The sequence below is a fragment of the Peromyscus leucopus genome, chromosome 1 (assembly GCF_004664715.2).
Source record: "Peromyscus leucopus breed LL Stock chromosome 1, UCI_PerLeu_2.1, whole genome shotgun sequence".
NCBI classification, from domain to species: domain Eukaryota; kingdom Metazoa; phylum Chordata; class Mammalia; order Rodentia; family Cricetidae; genus Peromyscus; species Peromyscus leucopus.
In genome coordinates this window covers 188565838-188578915 of record NC_051063.1, presented here as the reverse complement: position 1 = coordinate 188578915, position 13078 = coordinate 188565838, and the positions used below count along the sequence as shown (strand labels likewise).

The following is a 13078-nucleotide window of genomic DNA, read 5'->3' as shown; positions in this document are numbered from 1 at the left end:
AGCAGTTGTAATTAAGTCATGTACTGTTTCCCTCTCTGGTCTACCACCAGCGCAGGCACCTATGCCATCAAGGTTTTCTTGGGGTGAGATACCCCACTACATGCCTCCCTCAGGATGTGAATAGTCTTCCACAGCGCCAAGAGTCTTACAACCCTCACAGCCTGTACCACTGTCAGGCCATAGGCCTATAGAAGCCTTCCCAGTCAAGGTGGACAACTAACACATGAAATGCTCCCATTAAGTCAGAAAAGGACAGAGGTTATGGCCTTTGACTCTTTATTTCTTCAAAGGGTTTGGCATGGCATAAAAAAGACTGTTACATCCCTTCTGGATTTTACTTCATGTTTTGATTGGCAGGGTGGTGATTTTAAGCTTTCTCCATATATATATAATTTTATTTTACAATACCATTCAGTTCTACATATCAGCCATGGGTTCCCCTATTCTCCCCCCTCCCACCCCCTCCCCTTACCCCAAGCCTACCCTCCATTCCCACCTCCTCCAGGACAAGTCCTCCCCCGAGGACTGCAATCAACCTGGTAGACTCAGTCCAGGGAGATCCAGTCCCTTCCTCTCAGACTGAGCCAAGTGTCCCTGCATAAGCTCCAGGTTTCAAACAGCCAACTCATGCAATGAGCACAGGACTTGATCCCACTGCCTAGTTGCCTCCCAAACTGATCAAGCCAATCAACTGCCTCACCTATTCAGAGGGCCTGATACAGCTGGGGGCCCCTCAGCCTTTGGTTCATAGTTCATGTGTTTCCATTCATTTGGCTATTTTTTTTCAATAATTGAGTAAAACTGAAATTTATTATAAGCCACAGTACCACCTTACACCTGTTAGAATGGCTACGATCAAAAACACCAATGAAAACCAATGTTGGAGAGGATGTGGAGCAAAGGAAACACTCCTCCACTGTTGGTGGGAATGTAAACTTGTACAACCACTGTGGAAATCAGTATGGCGGTTTTTCAGAAAATTAGGAATTGAACCACCTCAAGACCCAGCCATCCCACTTTTGGGCATATACCCAAGGAATGCTGATTTATACCATAAAGATACATACTCAGCTATGTTCATAGCAGCACTATTTGTAATAGCCAGAACCTGGAAACAACCTAGATGCCCATCAACGGAAGAATGGATGAAAAAAATGTGGTACATATACACAATGGAGTACTACTCAGCAGAGAAAAACAATGAAAGCATGAAATTTGCAGGCAAATGGATGGAACTAGAAAAAATCATCCTGAGTGAGGTAGCCCAAACCCAGAAAGACAGTTATGGTATATACTCACTCAAAGGTGGATTCTAGATATAAAATAAAGAACAATCAGACCACAACCCATAGAACCATAGAGGCTACATATATAGCATGGAGGTCCCTAGGACTACTGTAGCTTTCTCCTTTTTAACAGTCTCTTACAGAAAATCCGGCAATGGGCAGACACTAAGGGGACTCTACAGGTGTTAATGGCTCTTAGGCATCCAAATCATAGCCCTCCATCATCATAGCCCTCCATCACTGGTTGTGCATGCCTAGCTTTCTGAAATTGATAAGGCTGCTGACTGATCCTCCCCACTTGGGGAGACTCCCCAAGGATGAACACTCTTTGAAGGTTGATAGTCAAAAACAGGTAAGTGCTTGTTTGGCAAGCCAATCTAAGACAGGCACAATCTAACTGCTGAGCATCCAAGGCAAGGTAAAGACAGCCAGGGCATAGAACTCTGACTGCTGCTGAGCACACATGTAATAAAATAAAAGGATGGATATGTAGTGGGGCAGGCCCTATGGTCGAGGAAATTGGCTCAAACAAGTTACCAAGGCAAGCACATAACGTACTTCTTCATGGGCCCACCTGGATTCAGCTTGAGGGCCTAGTAACTGACACTGTTTCTTACATTTTATATATTGGTAAGGTTTCTTGTGCATGAATAATCTAATGTCTTCTAAGACATGGGGGAACTGATAAAGAATTTTTGACATGTAGTACACATGAAGGGTTTCTCTCCTGTATAGAATCTCTAATGTTTTCTATGATCTGAGCAACTGATAAAAGAGCTGTCACATTCCCACATTGGCAAGGTTTCTCAACTGTATGAGTTCTCTACTGAGGTTTAAGATGGCCTTTCTTGCTAGATTTGTCACACTGACTAAATTTCTAAGATTTCTCTCTTGTATGAATTTTCTGGTGACTTTTAAGATGGTCTTTCCGGGGAAAGGATTTGTCACATTCACCACATTTGTAAGGTTTCTCTCCTGTATGAAATCTCTGGTGAGATCTGAGGTTGTGTTTATGGAAAAAGGATTTGTCACATTCACTACATTTATAAGGTCTCTCTCCCGTATGAATTCTCTGATGAAGTCTAAGTTGTGAGGCACTGGTAAAGGATTTGTCACATTCAATACATTTGTAAGGCTTTTCTCCTGTATGCGTTCTCTGGTGAGCTGTAAGACGGTCTCTTTGTGTAAAGGATTTATCACATTCACTGCATTTGTAAGGTGTCTCTAATGTATGAGTTCTCTGATGAGCTCTAAGATGGCCATTCCGAGCAAAGGATTTGTCACAGTCACTACATTTGTAAGGATTTTCTCCTCTATGTCGTCTCTGATGAATTTTAAGACTGAATACCCTGGTAAAGGATTTGTCACACTCATTGCACTTGTAAGGTTTCTCTCCTGTATGAATCACTTGGTGAGTTCTAAGATAGTCTTTATGGATAAAAGATTTGTCACATTCACTGCATTTGTAAGGTTTCTCTCCCGTGTGAATTCTCTGATGCGTTCTAAGATAGTCTTTGTGGACAAAGGATTTGTCACATTCACTGCATTTGTAAGGTTTCTTTCCTGTATGAATTGCCTGATGAATTCTAATATTGCTTTTATGGGAAAAGGATTTGTCACATTCACTGCATTTGTAAGGTTTCTCGCCTGTATGAGTTCTCTGATGACTTCTAAGATGGTCTTTTGTGGTAAAGGATTTGTCACATTCACTGCATTTGTAAGGTTTCTCTCCTGTATGAATTCTCTGATGAATTGTAAGAAAAGATTTATGGAAAAAGGATTTGTCACATTCAATACATTTGTAAAGTTGCTCTCCTGTATGCATGCTCTGATGAGCTCTAAGACTGACTTTGTGTGTAAAGGATTTATCACATTCACTGCATTTGTAAGGTTTCTCTCCTCTATGAATACTCTGATGCAATTTAAAGGATGAGCCACTGGTAAAAGATTTGTCACACTCACTACATTTGTAAGGTTTCTCTCCTATATGAATTCTCTGGTGAGTTCTAAGATTGGCTTTCTGGGCAAATGATTTGTCACATTCATTACATTTGTAAGGTTTCTCTCCTGTATGAATTCTCTGATGAGTTCTAAGATGTGAGGCAGTGGTAAAGGATTTGTCACATTCAATACATTTGTAAGGTTTCTCTCCTGTATGTATTTTTTGATGAACTCTAAGACTGTTTTCTCTGTTTATAGGATTTATCACAGTCACTGCATTTGTAAGGTTTCTCTCCTGTATGAATTCTCTGATGAGTTCTAAGATGGTTTTGCTGATGAAAGGATTTGTCACATTCACTATATTTGTAAGTATTCTCTCCAGAATGTATTCTGCAATGTCTTTTAAATTCTGATGTCTTGTAAAAACACTTAGGACAGTCTGTACATTCGTTGGGTTTTTCTCCACAATGGAAATTGCAATGTTCTTTGAATTGTGACAAATGTGTAAAGGATTTACTACATTTAGTACATTTATAAGGTGTCTGTCCACTATGAGCTCTCTGATGTTTACTAAGGCTTGAGTCTGTCTTGAAGCAGTTTCCACATTTCCAGCTTTCGTGTGGTTTCTTTTCACTATTGGTACGTTTCAGTGTGAGTTCATGTTCAGAATCAAAAGATTTATCAAGCTTTGTATTTTTGTGTTCTTTCTTTCCTGTGTGGATTCTTTGATTTTTACCTGGAAAATTGTCACAATGAAGGAAAACAGGGATTAAAGCATGAGTCAGAGATTTAATGACTGATTATCTTAAGTTTTCTATCACATATAAACTTCTAATTCTCAGGGATAGAGTTCTCTACAGAGGTCTATTCTGTCTCACATCATTACATGGATGCTCCAGTCTGACCTATGTCAAACCAAAAGGACCGATAGTGGCCTTCTCCTTCATATCTAAACTGTGTACCTTGCAGAACACAAGACAAATAAGTGATCAAGCAATAATTAGAGGAGCTCTCTGAAGGATTATATGAATAATGTTTTATCTATTTTCCTGTATGTATTTCAGACACAGCCAGACTGGACAGCTTTGGACAGTTAGGAACACATTATGTAACCCAGGTAGGGATGGAACACACATATCCTTTTGCTTCTGCATCACTACTGCTAGCATTAAAATCATGCTTTCTCATGACTCAACATAAAGAATACATCTCAAAAACTGAATAAACAAAACAAACAAAAACCCATGCTAACTACCAAAAGCTCAATATTTATTTGAAACCTCCTGAATTGTAAAAATCAGAAACAGGTGAATAGTTAAATTCAACAGTAAAATCAAACTATTCAAATTGTTGTGTGTAATGCAATATATTTCCATGTTCTGAACAGTCAATCTTCTTTGAACTATGAAGTTTTCTTTAAAAACTAGAGGAGTGCTGGAGAAATCACTCAGAATATAGCATTGGTTTTTTTTTTAAATTAAGGATTTTTTTTTTAAATCTCACTCACATTTTTTATTTATTATGTATACAGTGTTCTGTCTGTATTCGTCCGTGCAGGCCAGAAGAGGGCACCAGATCTCATTACAGATGGTTGTGAGCCACCATGTGGTTGCTGGGAATTGAACTCAGGACCTTTGGAAGAGCAGCCAGTGCTCTTAACCTCTGAGCCATCTCTCCAGCCCCCAATATAGCATTGTTTATGCTTCTATGCAGAACAGAAAAATGTAAAGGAAGGCACCATGAAAGAACTACGCTGATAACCAGAATTTCTCTTATTTCTGGAGTGTCTAGACAGTTCAGAGAGATTACATATAAATAAAGTAAGTAAATGAAAAGGATGAATCATGAATTCTATAGAAGAGCATTCTTACCTAGAAAGACTAGGTTGTTGTAATTCTCCAACATTACATCCATGTACAATGCCTTTTGAGCACAATCTAGACATTCCCATTCCTCCTGTGAGAGGTCCACAGCCACTTCCCTGAATGATAACAGACTCTGTAATGGGAAGTTACATATATATCATGGGCTGCTGAACAAAATGCTTTCCTAGGTAAAAGAGACTAAAGAATTAGACACTTCAGTGACATAGATGAGGTATGGCAGTTGTTCAAAGACAAAGTTTTCTAGCAGGGCTGTAGGAATGTGTTAGAAGTTAACCGCTGCTTCTCTTTCATACACAATTTAATGAAAGATTTATTACATTGCTTCCGTTCTTAAGGTCTCTATCCTTCATGAATTTGCTGATATTTTCTAAGACCTGAGCAGCAGATAAAGGATTTGCCACAATTGCTACATTTGAAAATGGTCTCTGCTGTTTGGATTCTATAATGACTTTTAATGTCCTTTAAAATGTATTTTGGTTCACAGCGCCCTTGTGGCACTATACAGGTTTTAACCCCAATTCCATGGGATCCCATGCTCACTTCTGAACTATACAGACAGAAGGTATACACAGTACACAATCATATGTTCATGCAACAACACCCGTGTACATAAAACAAAACTGAAATTTAATTATAGTAAAACAGTAAAATGGTCATAGCCTGCACTGTATTTCCTGTCTCTATAAAATGAGGATGACAGTAATAGTATCACAGTCAGCAAACTTTTAGGGAATATAACACACATGTGAGTACTACATGCAGAAATTTACCTTTATGGAGTACGTGTTAATATCAAATAGGATCCCTAGGTCAATCTCAGATGGTTAACTATGATGAGCAAAACTGAAATGTGCTTCCAAATTATACAACTGTTGACCTCACTCAACTACGGACACTGTATATATCCTATCTGTAACTAGGACATATCACACTAAATTCTACCATGGTTGCCGGGCGGTGGTGGCCCACGCCTTTAATCCCAGCACTCGGGAGGAAGAGCCAGGTGGATCTCTGTGAGTTCGAGGCCAGCCTGAACTACCAAGTGAGTTCCAGAAAAGGCGCAAAGCTACACAGAGAAACCCTGTCTCGAAAAACCAAAAAAAAAAAAAATAAATAAATAATAATAATAAAATAAATAAATTCTACCATGGTCAATTGAGATCCTGAAGCCTAGGTGCAATGTTGCACCCTTTCTAAACCCACGATATAGAATATGGAATGCAGAATCCATTGTTTTCTTTAAATAGTAAGGAGTGTAACATCAGTGTACATCCAATGTTCCAAACACATAAACTCAAATACTTTGTGCAATTATTTTGACAATATTTCACAGTGACTAAGTAAATAATCAGAAATAGAATTATTATGTAAATTTTTATAAAAGTTGACTCAACAGCACAGATAATAGCAATTTCATGAATTCTATATGGTGTTTCACAATAGGACACTTAGAAATATGTGTAAAAATGGAATGTGTGTGACAATGAATCCAGATCAGGAAGCAACATTTTGTGATTGAAACATATATATTAGGCTTTGTGAGAATCATACTAATTCTTCATTAATGTTGGATACAATACTACTCATGAGATTGGCTCAAATGAAAACTCAAATCTTTTCATTTCAACTTTATTATTTTCTTCAGTAATTGAGCTCTCTCATCGACCAGGATTTTATATTACATAGTTAAGTGACATTTATAATTCTTCATTTCTCAAAAACTAAAAGATGCAAGGTTCTACACTATCTGTCTCACAAATATACAACAAGAATGTAAACCTTGACATTAGAGAAATGGCTCAGAGGTATAGTATCTTGCTGTTCCTGAAAAGAAATATAATTTAACTTTCTCTACACACATGGCAGCTCATTACAGTGTGTAACTCCAGTGTCAGATTTGTTGCAGGTGCATATGCTATGTGCATATAAGTATGGAGAATGCTCATATACTTAAATGTTATTTGTAAAAGGAGAAGTAGAAACCTGTCCATCCCCACAACACTTTAGAATCTGTCCATATGTAATACATGGCCTCACGGGGAGAAAAAACAGGGTGGGAGCAGCCTTATACCTCCAAAAGCAAAGAGTAAAGGGTTTAAGTGGGACATTTGTTTATGCTTCAAAATTGATGGCTTATGCACAGCACTAATTCAATTCTCTCCAGAAAATTCTTAGTAATGTATCCCACATGGTGCAATACAAAGGTGGAGACACTGGTACTTATATCCTTCTGAAAAACAAAGAACAAAAAAAATAATAATCATCATCTGCCTATTGACAACTTACAACTGAGTATTAAGAATCTCAATGTTCTGAGGGGTTGATGGGCAGTTAATCAGACTCGGAGGCAAGCCAGGGATTCTGTAGTTCGAGCAGCCTAAATGAGCTCCAGGAAAGGCGCAAGCTGACAAGAAACCCTGTGAAAAAAAAAAAAAAAAAAAAAAAAAAAAAAGAATCTCAATGTTCGAGGCCAGCCTGGTCTACAGAGAGATCCAGGACAGGCACCAAAACTACCCAGAGAAACCCTGTCTCGAAAAACAAAAAGAAAAAAAAAAAGAATATTATCAGGACTTCACAGATGAGTAGATTTCCAATAGTAACACGTCCATTATCACTGTGTAATATTACATGTCAAAAGGAGAAACAAGTATACTTCAATTTGCATGTGAACACAAACACTTTAATTTTATGGAAGAAGCCAGCAACTTATTCCTTCCATTATCCATACTATCTAGGGTGCTGATATATTTACTACTGGGATTCAAGACAGTGAATCTTCACTAATTCTACTTTTCCATAAATGGTTCAGTGATGTCATCAAAAAAGTCCATGTATTTGCATGTCTACATTCATAAGCCTGGTTCTGGAAATCTGACCTGGTACATGAGAACTTCCTTAATCTTTAATATAAAAGAACGCAGTCCATCCTATGTAGGCACTGCCATAAATATATTCTTTGAGTGTCATTTGCAATATATTCTCTTTCAGAATGACAGGTCTTCAGTCTATGAAAATTTATGTCCTCAAAGTAAAACATGGAATGAAAATATAAGGAGAAAAGGCTGTGCTACATATGTGAAAGATCTACAGACTTACTCTTGATTATCAGAGAAGAAAAAGAAGATAAATCATAGAAAACAGGCACTTTTGATAACATTACCAGAGGTAGAGAATTCAAGTCTTAAACGGTCTCAATAATAAAAACAAATTTCAAAAAATATAAGCATGGCACTGACCTCGGGAGCATTTACCAGAGAAGCATTCATTGTTCTTGCTGGTCTTCTCTGAGTTCCTGTCCCTGGACCAAAAACTGGAATTCTTGTTGAAATTTCACATCAAGGTATTAAAAATACAAAGTTAAAGTTAATAAAACACTGTTATGAACAGTGCCAAACCACATAAAAGACCCCAAAATCAAAATGATATTAGCAATCTTTTCAACATTTCTATCAACAAGAGAACACAGAAGGATATATTTAGAGTGGAGAAAGAAAATGACTGTGAACTTTGTCATTGCACCCAAAAACATCAGCTCCTAAAATTAATGGAAAAGCAAGAGCACATGAAGAAATTGATGAAATAACAAAGGTCATCCACTCAAGGTGCACTGCAGATCATAATTAGAAGCAAATTACACATACAAATGGCAGAATGAAATTAGTCATCATGACATAGCCAATAAAGCATTTTACACAAGAAATTGACAAATAGGAGAGCTGTAGAGTACTAGACTATGTCCACCACACAGAACCAGCAAACTACTGTTTCTACCTAAAGGATTAAATTAATATGGGAAATGTTACCAACAACAAAGAGAGAGAGAGACAGAAAAGAAGAAGGAGGAGGAGGAGAGAAGAAGAAGAAGGAGGAGGAGGAGGAGGAGGAGAGAAGAAGAAGGAGGAGGACGAGGAGGAGGAGGAGAAGGAGAAGAAGAAGAAGAAGAAGAAGAAGAAGAAGAAGAAGAAGAAGAAGAAGAAGAAGAAGAAGAAGAAGAAGAAGAAGAAGAAGAAGGGAAAAAGGGACCATGGGCAAAAGGGAAAGGGGGCGGATGAATGAATTCACATAATACCAAATCCCTGTGATAAGAACATAGATAGTAAAGAAAAGCACCCAGGTCCTTTTTAATGAAGATGTGATCAAACACACTTATCCCTACACCATGTATTTCTGGTAAATAAAACAAGCTCTCATAGTTCAGCCTTTGTTCCATATTATGGTGAGAAACATAGAAGCCTGTTCTCTATAATTAGGTTACTAATAGGCAATTTGGTCAGATGAAGAGTCTCTGTGAATAGATAACAAGTAGGACTTTGACAGATTAGACTCAAGGATGAAATTACAAGGTGTCTGGCCTTGTTAAATCACGATCATTCAGAGACTGAATAGCCCTGTTCTTTCCCCAACAGCAGCTGATAAGGAGACTCAGTGTTCACCTGCTCTGATCCTTTAGCAATTAACAATTTGTAGGAACATTCTAACCTCAGTTCATGACACAAGATACGAGGCTCAATTAACCAACTGTCTATGTTTAAGTGCTGATATTTACATTAACAGGAAAAAACTGTTAAGCGACTAACCATGTCCAGAGAAAATTAGCTTTATGCCTAGTTACAGTGAGAAAGGCTACATAGATGGCCAGAATTACAGGGAGATGGCCTGGCTTCATAGCATCGAACAAAAAAGCTACAAGGTTCCCTCCATGCTCTGGTTACAGGACAGAAAATGTATTTTTGTTTTGTTTTTTGTTTTTTGAGACAGGGTTTCTCTGTGTAGCTTTGCGCCTTTCCTGAACTCACTTGGTAGCCCAGGCTGGTCTCGAACTCACAGAGATCTGCTGCTCTGCTCGGTGTGGGATTAAGCGTGACCACACACCTGCAGAAAATGTATTTTTATATCTGAGACATTTCTTCTCTGCCAGCCAGCCTTTGGCAAAAGCTCTGATGCAAATCAATGCTGCTCACTTCCCCTTGTGATTTACACAGGTCGCCATGGTTACACAGACATAATTCTGTCCATTGGTTATTTGCATTTGGCTCCTAGCATCTGGGCTGCAGCAGGTCTCTCCTGCTGGAAGCTCCAAAGAGAAACTGACAGCTTTGCCACAGAATGTTAGCCTATAATGTTAAATACACTTAAGGAATGTAATCGTTTAGCCTTTGCCCTTGTAACCTCTTAGGCTGATCACCTTAGGAAGTTAGTGTACAGCCAAAAATCCCCCTTTTACATCCCCAGCTGCAGCTGCCCACTACCAGAAGTTGGCACTTATGTAAGGAATGCTTTGTGACCCTGAGAAGCGTTTTCTGTAACCTTTTTTACTGCCTAAAGTTGCTGTTAAATGAGTATATAAGCTGTGAAGAGAAAGCTGAAGCAGAATAAAAGAACAGGACCCAAACAGTTCGTGTGTGAATTTGTTCCATTTCTACCCCTCAGGTAAAGTGCCAAATTAGTTTTCACTATGCTGTGGTTTATTCTACAAATCCTGTGTGTAGAGCCTTGGAGCTGGACTCCATGGCATACTTTCTACCAAACTTACAGGACACAATGAAAGTGGTGCTAAGAAGAAAGTTCATACCACTAAGTGCTCACATAAAGAAATGGGACAGATCTCACACTAGCCACTAGCATCATACATGAAAGCTCTAGAACAAAAAGAATCAAGTTTACTCAAGAGGAGCAGATTGCAGAAAACAAACTGAAGACTGAAATCAATAAAATAAAAACAAAGAGAACATTACAAAGAACAATGAAACAAAGAGTTGGTTCTTTAGGAAAATCAACAAGATAGACAAACCCCTAAACACACTAACTAAAAGATGGATGAATAATGTCCAAATTACAAAATCAAAAACATAGAAGGGGGACCTATCAACAAACACCAAGAAATACAAAGAATCATTGGATCATAGTTTAAAAAACCCGTAGTCCACAAAATTAGAAACTAAAAATGGGTAAATTTCTCAATAGCTATCACTTATCAAAGTTAAATTAGACTGCTAGTTATGAGGAAACCTTCGACCTGTAATCTATCCTGCCTGCAAGAAGTGCTGGAGCAATGGTGGTGCAGAACTTGTGGGAGTCCACACACATGCACAGTCAAATATATTTTTTCATAGTATTGATGCTTATATGGGAAACCAATAACATGTACAATTAAATAATCTAGAGAACATTTACAGTAGAATACTCTAAAACAGATGTTCTCAGCCTGTGGGTTGCAAGCTTTTATGGGGGTGGGGTAGGAATGGGAGTGGGTGAGGAAAGGGGAGGTAGAAAGACTTTTTCACAGGGGTTGCCTAAGACAAGAAAAAAACATTTCTGATGGTCTTAGGAACTGAAACATCACTCCTGTATCCATCTCATGATTCTGCACACATGGAGATAAGCCCACATGTAAGCAGCTGGAACTGACTTTAAAGTGTTGCAGCATTAGGAAGGTTGAGAAGCACTGATCTAGAATCATTTCTAGAGAAACAGAATGTGGCAAAAGCATTCTCATATCTCAGTTGCACTTTCATTGTTTTTATTTTTTTCTTTAGATTTTGTATGTTAGCTGATGGGTAACAATGTTTTGCAGCATGTATGTAAGTGCTCTATATTTGTGCCTGGTGTGAACTGTGGTAAGAAAAAGGCATCAGGTCTCTGAAACTGAAGTTATAAATGGTTGTCAGCCTCCACATTGATGAAAGGAAATGAACCCATGCCCTTTTCTAGACAAGAAAGGGCTATTAACTATTGACTCACCTCAAAACCCCTACTACCTCCATGCCTTTTCCACTGTCACATGAACCCCTCAAAACTTCTACCTTAATACGTCCAAAATACCTGGTATATTTTGTACTGTCTAATTTCTCTCTGCCTTCCAGGTATGTAGGTTCTGCATAAAAGTGAGCCATTCTGGCATATCAATGAAACTACCTGAGAAAGAGATTCTTCAGAAAGCTCCTGGATTTCAATCACAGTATTGTATGAATAAAGAGAAAATGATATAAAGGATTTTACGAATGGTTCACCAAGTCTTTTCCAGTATATGAATATTGACAACAATTAGGGACCATATTCTGTTAGCCTAACTTGAGTCCTACCACTTCTAATCACAGCTCAATCAAAACACAAGGGTGGAAATGGAACTGAACGATTGTGATGACAGAATTATACACCACTGTGTTTCTGAGTTTATCTTAGAACAATAATTAAAGACTAACACCTCCTAAAAGGACAAACACAAAAACTATAGTATCATACAAAGCACTTTTTACAAGGTCCTCGAGGTCTCCAAGTGGCCATACATGCCTTAGGACCTGCAGCTACGAAACTCTATCCACAGAACACTCTAACTGCCCTAAAGTCCAGACACAGCCCCTCCAGATACAGGCACACATACTTTTCCCATAGAGTAAAAATCCCATGCTCAAGACTTGAAACCCTACCAATCTGTACACTGGAAATCTCCACATGGAAAGCTCCACCCCTAAGAAATGCTATATAAACCCTGTCTTCTGCTCAGCTCTCTGCTGCTTCCTGCCCAAGCAGAAGCACACACCCTCGGGTTTTCCCTCCAAATAAAACTCTTGTGTGAAGTTTGTTGCGTTGTGTGACTGCAAGAATACCTTTCCCTTTGGAGCTTTAACACTTGCATTGGGTAATCTTTCCCCATGGGAGCAGAGCTGTAACACTTGCACTGGGGAATCGTTCCACATCAAAGTTCCAATTCAGGAAACTTTTCCCCTCAGAGATGAAACACAGTGATGCTCTGATTGCAATAGGCTCTCCTGCTGCCTGCCCTCCTCATATGGTTTAAGATGCACTTGGACCCTATCCCTCATCTCAGGTGCACATGATACAGATTCACCATCACCTTCTGGTTCACAGATTGCTGGGTAACCCATCCACCAGAAGCAATTCACTGTGTTTCCGCTTTGGCTAGTGCAAATGCTTCAGTGAATCCAACAAAGTGACAGTTGCTCA

At 38.7% G+C, this 13078-nt stretch overlaps 1 protein-coding gene across 1 annotated transcript in view; it reads right to left on the bottom strand.

The window, feature by feature from the left end:
- Positions 1-1342: 1342 nt before the first annotated feature.
- The window catches only part of LOC114683965 (zinc finger protein 420-like), a 44013-nt gene continuing 32277 nt past the window's right edge, over positions 1343-13078 (bottom strand). The window contains 5 exon segments of the mRNA XM_037200119.1: positions 1343-2258; positions 2260-3471; positions 3473-3963; positions 5099-5225; positions 8350-8448. Coding sequence (XP_037056014.1) covers positions 2067-2258; positions 2260-3471; positions 3473-3963; positions 5099-5225; positions 8350-8448 — 2121 coding nt within the window. The 3' untranslated portion in view covers positions 1343-2066.